The 13,546-nt window shown below is 41.8% G+C and overlaps 1 protein-coding gene across 2 annotated transcripts in view; it reads left to right on the top strand.

Annotated features, from left to right (window-relative positions):
* Window positions 1-13,546, top strand: part of TRPC5 (transient receptor potential cation channel subfamily C member 5) — a 62,886-nt gene that overhangs the window by 5,583 nt on the left and 43,757 nt on the right. For both annotated transcript variants that reach the window (XM_052673258.1, XM_052673259.1), the window contains one exon: window positions 10,750-11,271. In XM_052673258.1, the coding sequence (XP_052529218.1) occupies window positions 10,750-11,271 (522 nt within the window). The remainder of the gene's footprint in view (window positions 1-10,749; window positions 11,272-13,546) is intronic.

Raw genomic sequence — 13,546 nt, 5'->3', positions numbered from 1 at the left:
TATTGGTAGCTGTTTTCTTCACAACAATCAGAGCTGACATCAAATGTTTACATAAGGAAGATACTAGCATCTCTCTGGTATCTGCCAAAATTAGCAATTTGCTCATGGCAGATGGTTTCGAATTCACAGATGGGACTACAAATGCAATTCCTCAATAATGAGAATAAAAAGAAAAGGGACCTCAGTATTTATGACCATGATTCAATTTGTAGCGACCGTCCAAAGGCCTTATGAGTCAACGGAATTTCAACAGCTACCTATCTCTGTGTCTTTCAAAAGAAGAATCTTAACAAGAAACTAGCCCTGGATACCATTGTAGAGGGGAAACTAGAGAATAAGAGGCAAGTTTTGAAGTTTTAGTTGCTAATCCTCACATACTTGCTGATATAAGGTTGATATACTTGATAGTATTTTCAAACTTAAAATTTGACATCAAAAATCCCCTTTTAGATGAATTAATGAGTGAAAATCTGTTGCAGTGTAAATATAATGGATCAGCAGCCAAGAAGAAACTGTCCTCTTGTGAACCAGAAATTAAATGGTGCATTAAACCACTTTGTTCTTGTCCATATCCAGTAACTTTCTGATATAGTGTGGTTTAACTGAGTTTTCTTACTCATATAGGGTTCTTCTTCCTCTATGCACAGTCCAGTGCAAAGTTGAATCCTTCCTACCAACAGCCCATGACTTCTGCAAACTTGCTGATGTAGGATGTCTAAGCTCCCTGCTAGCACTGTCAGACCTGTGCAGTCACTGACAAGAGTTCTTACATCAAAGGAAGCAGATGAGTTGTCAGTTATGTAGGAGTTAAATTCTGCAGAGAATCAGAGAAGGGTTTTAGAAGTTGCTGATATTCCTTATGGCTTGCCTGAGTGGTTACTGTGGATCTGTGTTACCTGCAGGCAAAGTGCATGGAGGTGCCTATGGTAGGACCAGAGGACCTAGGATTTGTGGCCATGAGAAATATTACCTAATTTTCTGCAGTTAAAAGGTCGGTTTCCTTGATACTTATTATGGTTAAAGGCAAAGAAGAGACTTGTGGATGGACTTCCTGTCTAAAATTGCTAAGCCTTATAGAACTCACTCTTTACCCATGAGCTGAGGATGGATGCAGGTAGAGGATTCTTCATACAGACTAGGTGGAGATGATGTCTTGTTTGGTAGTGCTAACATATTCTGCATGTACACTCCTTTTCTGGGGCATTATGGATAAGGCGTGTGCCAGCAAATACAGGGTGTTACAGAGGCATGGGGTACAGCAAAGGAATCAAAACGAGGCCAGAATGCCCCTCTGCAGTGTTGGTCAGTACATACAGGCAGCATTTATGTTCTTCCATGATTTTACAGGAACAGCTAATTTAGGGAGGCTGAAGTGCTGGGTTCCTGAAACCCAGAAGTTTGTATCAGGAAAGTGCATAGGCTTGACCTGATCTGACAGTGCTCCACAGCAAAAACTCAGTAACAAAGAAGGTAAGAGGCAAGGTGATATGACTCAGTACAGATACTTTGCCCTTTGGTATGACTCAGACCAGCTGTTTCCATGTTAATGGGAGGTGCAGAAAGGGGAATGCTGAACCTGGGTGGATGTGCTTGCAGCCAGAGGAGGTAATGAAAAACTGAAGCAAAAGAGAAAAACCAGCCTTGGGTTCTCAGTATGAAAATATTTGAAATGCACTATAAGGAAGAAAGATTGTCTGAAAATGGAAAACTAGCTGTTACTGCTCCAAAGCTAATGGCTCTGCCAGCATCCAGGCTTTTCATTATTTTTATTGATGCAGTAATAATTCACAGCTATAGTTAACATGCCTTTGACATCAGCGGCTGCCTCCAAAATGAATTCCGTCTAATTAAACTAAACAGAGAAATCAAAGATCGCTTCAGTTAATGATTATATCTATCTGGGAATCTCTTTTCTCCCTCCCCAGTGCCTTCCTCCCAGAATAATCTTAAATCTATGAGAAGGTACAAGGCAAAAACAGTATAACTCAGTGCCTTATCACAGAACTAATGAGCAGCCTCAGAACAGAGGCTTGCAGGCTGTGGTGCCAGCAGCAAATAAGTCTGGCTCCTTTGCCAGGGTCAACACCAGGTCTGTTATTAGCTCCTAGGGGGGCTTTTGGGGTTAGTCCAAGAACTGCATCGCAGCACACACAGCCATGTTGTACTTGTCATCTAGTGTATAGACAGCTGGGAGAGTCAGGGAAGTGCTCTTATATGAGGTGCTTCCCGGGCAGTTTTCTTTATTCATTTATGGGTGTGATCTCAGTACTTTGTCTGCTTCAGCTCATAAAAGCAGAAATGCAGCGCAATGAACTGGCTACTGATGGTCTGAAATCCTGCAAGTAGAGAGTGTTCTATGCACTAACGTGTGTGTTTTCAGTTGGGAGTGATATTAATGTATGGATGGACTGCCTGGAGCAAAGTATTTGTAGGGAAAAATAGTCCTGTTTGGATTGCTACATAAGCCTTTGGTCTCTCTATAGATATGCTGATTAAGGTGTTAAATTTTGGGGGAAAAAAAAATTGTTTACCCACTTAGCATCCAAGAATGCATCTTGTTTACTCACTACCCTTTACTCCTGGGTCCTGATTACGGCATTAGCTGCTCCCTTGCATCAGTACTTCAGTGTCACAGAGCACATTTTTGCCTCTGGTCTGCATGACTTCTGGCACCCAGAAAGGGCATTTGAAATGACTATCCAGACTTCACCGACCTGAATGTGCTGGGGAGTCTGCCTGCTGCTAGAGTGGTAACACATTGTCAGGGGGAAGCTGGTTTGTGTGGGGAAATAGAACTGAAATTACAGGTTCCCCTGTAGCAGATGTCTAGGATTTATCAAGAACTGCAGAACTGTTTATAGGAGACCCCTAACCCCAATTAGGCTGTTGAATGTAGCTGTGCTTGTGTGTGCAAGTTAGAACAGCATCTTTATGTCTTGTTCATCCCTGTGATGATCTGGGATATGGCAGTGATGATCAGGCTGTTATGAGCAGAGCCTTTTGGTGGCAATGAGAGTGGGGGAAATCAAAAAGGTATCAACTGTGAACAAAAGTATTCTGTCTGGTCAACCCTGTGTTGTTACATGGAGGGAACTCAGCACATCTGAGTTCTCTGCTCCATCATTGCCTTGGAAAAGCACACGGGAACCACTCTAGGCCTGCAAGAGGCTCATAGTCACATGCACTGTTGGTACGTCACTTGTGGAGTGAGGACCTGTGTGCTCCACTTAGAGATTCTTAAGGCAGACATACAAGCTAGAGCTGGCCTCTACAGCAGGAGGGGTATATCATCTGCTTGGTGTTTTCATCTACTTTGCAGTAGGAGTAACAAAGGCTGTCACTGCCAAAGTAGTAGTACAGGAGGATCACAACCACACAGATTTCAGTCTTGTGTGGGACCATGCCACCTCTCCAGGTTGTCACTTCTTTGCTAGCACAAATGCTGGGAGCTTTTCAGAATTAGCAGTCTTCTTGGTTAGTAAAAAACAGAAGCCAAAAAGCATGACCTAAAAGTCAAAATGGAGGGAAACAGCCACCTGCTTTGTGAGCATCAAGATGTCTTTTGTGCAGCATCACGTAGCACAGGCTGCCACCAGATGCACTCATTCTGCTTTGTGATGTTGTCTTACGATGAAATCTGATTTTTTTAAAATTATTTTTTAAAGTTATATGATTCAGTAGCAACATAACCCTCCACCCCCATTTCCCAGCCCTGTTAGCAACATATTACCTCACCTAAACTCCCTGAAACCTCTCTCATCCACACAGTAATAAATTACGTGAAATGGTGACATTTTATGTACAAAGATGATATGAAAGGCTACAGCTGGCATGATTATTGGACTATTCTAGCACATCTTGTCCTTGTTACCACTAAGTCAGAAAAGAAGAATACAGAGATCAGATAAAATTAATTAAAAAGTTGGACAACTCTTCCCTCTTAGGAAAAATATCTAGAAAATGTTTGAAAGATGGTCATAATAAAACAGAGAAGACTTTGAAAGCAGAGCCTGCAAATTTTGAGCTAACTCTGGACTGTATTTAAGCACGTTTGAGGTCAGGCGAGAATTTATACATAAATTTTTTTTTTAAAGTCTGTAAGAGACAGTGACATTCAAGGCCTTTAATGTAGTTGAGAAATTACCAGGACTGGATTAAGCAAGCTCTGTAACAAAACTAACTTCCAGGCATAAAAACAACATTAAAAATCGTCAAGGTCTTTTTTATTTAAAAAAAAAACCAACAACCCCACAAAACAAAACCCAACAAAACAGCAGCTCCTGCCACAGAGCAACTGTTCAAATGGCAATGAAAAGTAGTGAAAAATGAGTGAACAGGTTTATGGTTTCAAATGGGGAAAAAACTGCTTCAGGCATACGATCCAGTCTGCCTATCTGAACGTAAGGAGAGAATTCAGTTTACTCCTGGAAGCAATACTAGATTTGTAGCCAACTTGGTGTCACAGGATATCAGGAAACAAATTAGCAAGTGGCCAGGAATTCCTGCATTTTGGTGAGGCCAGGGGTAGATCCATAGCAAACATTTCAGTTATGCCACGTTTTCTATAGCAGCTTAAATAAGGTCCAGACTTGTAATATTCCAGAATTTTTGTACCTTGTTGGTTTTAATTGGGCAAGTATTGTTATTCAGCAAGCCCCAAGCCATGAAAGCATATGAGAAAACCAAGATTTATTTGATGGTTGGTCATATGAGAGATAACGTGACAAAATGGATAATGAACAGTCAAGTTCTCCACCACTCTTAAACTGCTGAAAAAAGTCACAGCCAGAAGAGGGTGCAGTTGCTCATGGCACACCACCTCTGAACAAGAGCAAAATCGGGTCTTAAGACGCAGCTACTCTTCCTACTGGATTCAGCACTTCATTAGAGAAAGACAGGAATCTGGATCTCAAGATCTTAATTTAAATACAAGAAATTCAAGTACAAACCGTCTGACTCTTGTTAAAGCATCTCTGTGATCTGGAGAATAAACTACATTGGCTGCACTCTTAGTTTTAATCATCAACCTCCTCATTTTGTTTCCCCCACTTGCATGAGAAAGGGGCAGTGCTTTGGAGAAGAAAGTGCACTCGCAGGAATGAGTTGCCTCAGGCCATTTAAATGCATTTTTGCAAAATCATTTCATTCTGAAGGCTTCTCTCTGGGTTCCTTTTTTAATCCACAGAAGAAGAGAAAATTATGTAGCATGAGCCATAAGAGTGGTGACATCTTTTGACAATCTCTGGCTGCGCTGCATTCCCTGAACGCATGGCTGAACGCAGGCTCAGATGCAGCTCTGCCACAGTCACATGCACTGGGCTTTGGCTTAGCTCTGATAACCAATCTCATGGGTCTGTCTCAGCTTTTTTAGCACAAAAGCAAGAAGCTGAATTAAAACTTCTGATTAATGTATTTTGCATTTGTTTATTGGTTGCAATGAAGAAAGTTTGGTTATGTAAGAATCACAAGCCTAATTTTTTGCATTATTTCAGTAACAATGTGTTATGTCTAGTAATTTTAAATTCAGTGAAACATATTTTAATGTTAACATACCTCATCTAGTAACCTTATCATAGTGTTTAGCTTGCTACAAGGTGCCGAGACTATTTGACTTAATGTACATACAAGTTACTAAGCACATTTCGGATCAAAAGGACACTTTTCTTCAACTGGGCATCCTGGGACAGCTTTTTTGAAATTGCCAAAATACATCAACGGTAGCAGAGCTTGTCCAAAAATATGTCTGCATGAAGCAGTCTTTATGCCAGAGATAAGAACTTACTCATAACCAATACAAAACCCCTTAAAGTACATTACTTCATTATCAGTGTGTGCTGCTCAATATATTTCATTAATGAAATGATATTCAGTGAATTGCTATTTAGCTAAAAAAGACAACACCCTTTTAAATATAGAAACTGCCATCATTCTCAGTAATAAAAGATGTCTCCCAAGGAATGCCTGATGAAGATATTCAGTTATTGAAATCAACATTACTGTACCACCTAAAATGGATGCCTGGGTTTTTAGAAGTGTGCAGCATTTTCCCCTGAGCCCCACAGTTGCCCATGGTGCTCTATCAGTGAAATAGTTTGTTTCTGGGCTTAAGCAAGGAGCAAGCTGAGAATGGTCGCACCACCACAACAGACATTTTTCCACAACACTTTTGCTGGTAACATGGCTGATCTGCAGTCTAGCAACACTGTCACTCATTCTCTATTTATAGAGCTGTGTCTCAAAGTGCCACATGACTGCGATTCTGAACAAAATAGTCACTGCTAAAGCTCCTTCTGACCACTGAGCCTCATGCTGAATTGACGTAGTACAAAATCTTTCTAGAATGACAGCAATTGTCGTACAATGCTACAATGCTCGTGGATGGTGTATGCACTTCCCCCATAGGGCTGCATACAGAAAAATAAACTGCAAATAGGTAATCTTTGCTCAAAAAACTAACCAAGCTTCCGTTTCTGCTTGCATTGCATTTAAATCTTCCATGAAGTTGTTTGACTTTGTTTTGTTTAATAAAGCACTGTTTTGACACTTAGAGAAACATCTATAATCAGAGCCCAATCAAAAGGTTATCCTAGCTGAAAATAATGTTGACCAGTATATTTACATTTTGTTATGGTTATACTCACCGTTTGTTGCAGTGGCCCAGGTATGGTGCTAGTTTACAGAACTGAGATAGCCTGAGAATGTGTCAACTCCATCTGTAACAAGTAGAAGTAGTAGCACTCCTAATGAACATTTTCAGTGCATCTCAAAACAAGATGCGTATTTAAGCAGCCTCTGACCCAAGAAGCTTGCTGACAGATGAACAGAGCTGGGAGTGAAGGGGTTTGTGCTTAGGCTTTGCTGCATGATCTGTTCAGTTCAGGCCTGGAGCACTAAGGGTTTTACCTGGGGAAACAGCAGTTTTAAGCACTGCAGTCCGGGTGAGCACTGTGGAGCCCTGTACATGGAGGAGACTTGGTAGTAGGGTTACCAGGCTGTAATTAGGAGGACTGTCAGTACAAAGAGGCTGAAGACAAACAGAAAGTCATTCTCAAATAGTAGACAGAGCCAGGCTTCTTCATCAAAGCTGAATATTGTTAACCTGATGGCAAGTTTCTCTCCTGAACAGCTTTTTTCACCTACTTGTCCTTATTTGCTGAAGTGGATGATGCTGTATAAGCACCGTAGCTCCCTTTGAAATTCTTCAGTGTTTAAACATTATATTTACTTTGCCTCCATCTGAGGTATCTCTTTGTCCCCTCCATTCAGGTTGCTTTGGTTCACGTTGCTGAGCAGCATAGAACCCCTCAGCTGGATTGCTTCTCACCACTCTGACCCAGACGCTGTGCTCTGGAGGCACTCATACTACTCTAGATCTAGACCAAAGTAAAGCTGTTAAAAGGCCAATCACAGCCTTCAGTTTTTCAGTATCAGATTGGTTTGTTGTTTTTTGTTGTTGTTGTTTTTTCCTTCTTTTTGATATTTCTTCCCCTTTTACACCATACTAGTTACTAGCTTGAGCAGTGATTCCTGCTTTTCCTATCCAGAGCTTCTTTCCAGCAGCATGCTATTTAGCAGAAAACTTTTGTTTTTTTTGCTCAGAGGAGAGCTCTGCCATACTGAACAGTGCTTTTATGTGAGGTAATCCTCCAGCTTCTTCTCCTCTACAGAACTAAGCTTGTTTCACCCTCCCCTCCATTTTAAATGAGATTTTTCACTCACTGCGGTATCGTTCAGAGAAGCAGTGGTATAGTGCTGAGCAGCCTACATTTATGAGGATTAATCCAAGAAAGAAGGTACCAAGCATTTGATTGCTAGTTGTTAGTAGTGGCATCAATTTCTTGAGTGAACATTCCTAAGATAAACTACAGGGGTGGCACATGCTCCTATGCAAGCAGTGACAGTAAGGTTCTGAAGGACTCAGCTTAACAGCTTGTGTCAGCTGGTGAGGTTAATGGAAAAGAATTTGTTATTCAGGTCACTTAATGAAAATAACCTTGGGAAAGCTTAGCAGAGACCTCTGAGGGTAAAATAATTTATTCCTCTTCTGCTTCCATCACTCTAACTTAACCCAAGACACAGAAAAAGCTGATCTAAACATGAACTCAACCTGTCAGTAGTGCAGGAGGAACATCAGCAATTACAACATCTTGTTTTAAAATCTGCTGCCCCTCCGGTGACAGTAGCCTTAGGAGCAAAGGCTTTCCTTTCATAGCCCCATCTCTAAAACATGACAGTTTGTTCATTAAGATGCAAGTTATCTAAGAGCTGTGCAAGACAACAACAAAAATGATCACTGCGAGCCATGTCGTTTTTGGCTAGTGCATGGTCCTGGGGTCACCTAGACACAGGGAAGAGGCCACAGCAGCCATCCCTTACACAGTTCCTGCTCTGCGTTCTGCTGCTTTGTTTTGCTGTTCTGCTATAATCAGCAGTGAGCTTCAGTTCCTGTAATGTGAAGCATTAGGCCGATCTGTTTCCAGGCTCCAGAGAGCCCCTGTTTCTCTGCACTGCCATTGCCCTTCTTGTCCTTTTAATTAAAGTGCTGCAAGCTGCTCAGGCAAATACATCTTTTACTGAGTGGCTGCCTCATTCCTACCAAAGCAGAGCTTCACCGTGAGGGTAGGGCTTGTGATAGCAGCCAGAGTAAGGGATGGGAGATCAGTTGGCAGATACCCCCAGTCTGATCCCATGCCTTGAGACAACTCTTCTGAGAGCCCTGGATCCAGGTTTAGGAAGCCTCAGGAGCAGGACAGTAGCAGACACACTCAGCCCTGTAGCCCTGTCCCCACCTGTAACATTATCACCTTGTCTACAAGGCTTTTTCCCTTTACTGAGCAACAAGAATACCTCATCTGTACAAAGCTGAAAATTCTTTTTACAGCTCTGGGTACAGTAATTTCCATACAGGAAAACAAGATTAAATTTGACAGTAATAGGGGTGATAGAGATGGGGAAAGCGCTCTTCCCTTTGAGGCAGAGGCTCTGAACGCAGCAGCCAGCAACTGACTGAGAAAGAGGAGAAGAAAGATAAAGGCAGTTATGTAAGCAGCAGGGCTTAAAAACACTTCAGAGAGAGAAAGAAAAGAGGAACATGCACCTTTCTCTTGACATTTAAAAAACTACCTAAACCAGCGAAGCAAAGGAAAAGAAAGAATGTCACAGACCTTACAAAGAGAGCTGCTTTCAGCAGTTTGTTACCACAGATCTTAAAATACCATTATCCAACCTTGCACAGAGACACCAAGCCCTCCATGACCTGCAGAAAACCATCACTACAATTCTGTTTTCCCTGCCATGAGTTGTATTTATAGATTCCCTTCCGACTGCCTCTGTGAGAAGAGCCTTGTTACCAATGACTGCCCCTGTGTGTGATTTAACTCCTCATATGCTGCCCCTGGGGTAGCAAACTCATAGCATTTCCAGGAATGCCTCTAGGCTCCCAGTGTGCCCTGCTCCAGTAAATGACCCCATACCTCAGTGTGCTGCTGGCCTTTGGGAAAGCATTGCATGGTGAATAGGCTGAGTCCTGCTGCATGTAGAGCGTTATTAATCAGCGCCTGCCCAGGAGTCCTCAGCATTTTAGTGCTACACAGGCAATTCACTCCTAGGGAAATCAGTTTCAGTGGTCAGAGGTTCACTGTCTCACAACCTGTCTTACATCTAGCCCACAGAAAGATTGCTAGCTGCTTGCTACATGCTAATTGTCGTTACTTTACTCTTGTTTTTTTACGGACTGAGTAATGTTTCCTGTCATTAGAACTCTTTGACAGTTGTTTCTATGAAATGCCTTTGACATTTGCAAGGGGAAGCAGACCTACTGTTCACCAAAACCAGCAATCACCCCCTGAGCAGCAGGATGCCAGCTGCCGGGGCAGGAGTGGTGGGCACATGAAGTACAGTATGCCTGAGTAATGATTAACACACAACAAAGAGAGCTGCCTGTGCTGCAAATGGAAACACACTGTGTGCTTGGGATGTAAGAGCATTTGGTCTAATTTTGCACTCTGCATATAGTAATAAGACACAACAGGGTATGCATTAAGCTCATCTTTTGAGAAGTGTAACGGTAGCTGAATAATGCACACCCTGGAGTGTCTTATTTGTAGTGGACTATGGCTCATTAATTTTACATTTAAATTTTTTTTCAAACCCATTAAAATAAAAACAAATCTATTCTGAGGGCAGTTATGTAATGTATCCTTCCACTGAAAAGTAACTTCAAATAAAAATAGTAGGGAAAAGGTGAGGAAGAGCTTTGCTCAACTCTGGACCAGAGTTCAGTTTGGTTTGTATAGTGCCTGTTGCCAGTAGGTTCCTGGTCTGCTAATGCATGTATATGATGGAAATAATGATAGTTATGGGAATGTATGCAGTGTTTCTAGGCTTTTCTTCCTGTGTAATTACTTGTGCCTTTGTCTTCCTTTCTCCTATGAAAGTTCTCCTTTTGGTATATGAACCAGTAGCAATTTCAGACTGAGTTCACATATAAAGCATTCAATGGGATTGTGACTTACTTTTACACCAATCTAATCCTGTTCTGGGGGCAGAGAGTCAAGATTTGAGGCAAGATGATTTTGCCAGAATAGAATTGTATGCATACACATGAACACAAGGATTTAAGGCACATAGGTTGTTATAAAAACTTTGTATTATTATGGGATCACTTTAAAAGTATATCAGTATGAAGGAGGAACATCACTTTTCTGCTGTCCCGAATGAAATATGACCATGGTTTTTCCCTTTATATAGGTTCCGACCTTGATGATGGACACACAGTTTTCAGAATTCACTCCAGATATCACACCAATAATGCTGGCGGCTCACACCAACAACTATGAAATCATCAAACTGCTTGTCCAAAGACGGGTAACTATTCCACGCCCACATCAGATCAGATGCAATTGTGTGGAGTGTGTCTCCAGTTCGGAGGTGGACAGCCTGAGGCATTCCAGGTCAAGGCTGAACATCTACAAAGCCTTAGCCAGCCCCTCATTGATTGCCTTATCAAGTGAGGACCCCATCTTGACAGCGTTTCGACTGGGCTGGGAGCTGAAAGAGCTCAGCAAAGTGGAAAATGAGTTCAAGGCTGAATATGAAGAGCTTTCTCAGCAATGCAAGCGATTTGCTAAGGACCTTTTGGATCAAGCACGGAGTTCCCGAGAATTAGAGATTATTCTCAATCACAGAGATGATCAAAGTGAAGAGCTGGACCCCCAAAAATGTCATGATTTGGCAAAACTAAAGGTAGCAATAAAGTACCACCAGAAAGAGGTAAGAGCCATCTGAATGCAAAGGTTAGTGAGGGCTGTACATATCTGATGGAATGATTCCTTTTCCAGGTCTCCATAGGTTTGTTTAGGAAAGACATGGTTGCTAGATGGGAACCAGTAGGAGTGTATTTGGATCAAGTGGAGAACCATGTGCACATGGGTTAGTCGCAGCCCAGAGGTTTGGTGCACTGCTGTGACAGTGAGAATCTGCTAGCAGGACTGGAATCTGACAGCAGGAGTGGAACTTGCTGCAGGAAGTTATGGTTTCGATGGCACTGGCATTTTCTGTTTCAAAGATACTTTAATCCATTTTCATTGCAACCCAGCCCCACAAAGAACAACTGTCAGTTTACGGGTTTGTTTGCTCTGAAAGCTTTTCCCAGTAACTGCTCCCTTTAGACAGGACCCAAAGACTAGAAGGGTTTGTAATAGAGTTATTGACTTCAGAAAATATAGTACACTCTTCACTTCCTCCAGCCACCACACACTTCCTAGCACCCATTCAGCACTAACCTGTAAGGGCTACAGCAGTGCAAGAAAAGCAGTGCTCAGTGTCTCAGGTTCCCACATTAACAGAGGTGTTTTTTTAGTTGAAAATGCTTGTGTGATGCTAGGAAGTAGATCTCAAACATGCAAATACTTTACACCTGAAGCATATCAGGTAGGTTCTTGCTTCTTGATTCATCTGTGTCTCCAGGGTCCTAGGATCACTTCCCAAGTCAGACTTCTGCCCTCATTACCAGAAAGGAAAGATATAAAATGGGTAAAGGGCACTGAGCCTTTCAAAAGCCCTGCAGATCTAGAGATTTACAAGTTGATTCAATAAAGGCTATGAACCCAGAGAGAATGCTGACACAGTTTCATTAGTTGGCTCTGGAATTTCTTTCTCTTTCCAAACCTGGACAGAGTTTAATAGATGATATATTGCTATTGGCCAGTAATGTTCGTAGGTTATCTGAAAGAGGAATTGGTTTGCTTGGTTGAGGAAGTGAATTTCAATGTCTATTACATTTTTCTGTGTCTGGAGGGTGACAGGAATGGTGGAAAAGCTTGCACATTATTCTTCGCACTGTTTTCCCTGTATTTGAGGGTTTGTTTTTTTATACATTGACCCAGATGGGAACAGTCTGATAAGATACATTCCGCCTCCCAGAAAGGCTGCTCTTGTCACCTGAGGTAAAACAGTCAAGGAGTGAAAGATGCAGATTTTCCTTTCTTCCCTTGTGTTGGTTTTGCCTCTTGAGTGCCAGCCTCTTGCTGCAGCAAACTGGAGGTGAAGCCTCAGGCTTTCTACAATGTAACATGTGGTCACTTACTGCTCTTGCTGGTCTATTTCAGTATAGTATCACTGGCCGTACTGCTCTTCATGTCAATTTCTGCTTTTAATGCCAGCTGACAGTTCTAGGTAACACCATAAGTGCATTAGGGACACAAACAAGTAGTGAAGAATTAGTCTGGAGAATTGTAATGTAGTATATCAGTTCAGATATTCCTTGAATCTAAAAAGGTCAGGAAACTGCTTCTTTTTTACTGTCCAGGTAGCCACAGACATAACCCTCATGTGTGCCCTTCAGCAGCAGGACACCTCCAGCACTGCACAGTTTGGTATTGTGTCAGAGTTCTGGCTCACTATTGACACCAAGCACAAATTTGTGACTTCCCCTCGTCTTGTGTTCATATTAAGATATCATAAGTTGGAAGAGGTTCATTGTATTTGAGATGTAGTGCTGAACAGTCATGAGGTTCTTTTATTGTCATGTAACATACTCTTAATATAAGCTTGCTTGCTTGACAGTATTCATCCTTTTATTTTATTTTCAGGGAGATGGGGGTGGATATACTTGACTGAATTCCAAACATATGGACAAGTTCCATGTTTTGTGGGATATTCATGACAATTCCAGCACATGAATGATAGCAAATGAGCACAAACTGTGTTGCCAGCTAATGCTATTACCAGGGCAGGGACAGAATGAAGGTGCTTAGGGAACCAGCACTGCTGAACCACTCATCCTATCTGCTTATTCACAAGCGTTTTATGCAGCCTGAAGCATTATGTTTTTATGCAACAAAATCTTGCAGTAGTTTCCTCATAGTCTTAATTGGTCCAATACAAAAGACCAAGCAAGACACGAATGTCACTGCCAGCTTCTGAAAAAAAAAAAAAAAAAAAGAGTACAAATATTTAGTGGGGAGACACTGAGAAATGCCTTTTAATCATGACTGAAAAGTATCAGACTAAGAGAATTTTTGTGAGGGACAAGGTAGGAAATGGA

Source organism: Tympanuchus pallidicinctus, unplaced genomic scaffold (assembly GCF_026119805.1).
Source record: "Tympanuchus pallidicinctus isolate F22 unplaced genomic scaffold, pur_lepc_1.0 scaffold13, whole genome shotgun sequence".
Taxonomy (NCBI): domain Eukaryota; kingdom Metazoa; phylum Chordata; class Aves; order Galliformes; family Phasianidae; genus Tympanuchus; species Tympanuchus pallidicinctus.
The sequence above is the reverse complement of the archived record's forward strand: the minus strand, read 5'-3'. Positions and strand labels throughout refer to the sequence as shown.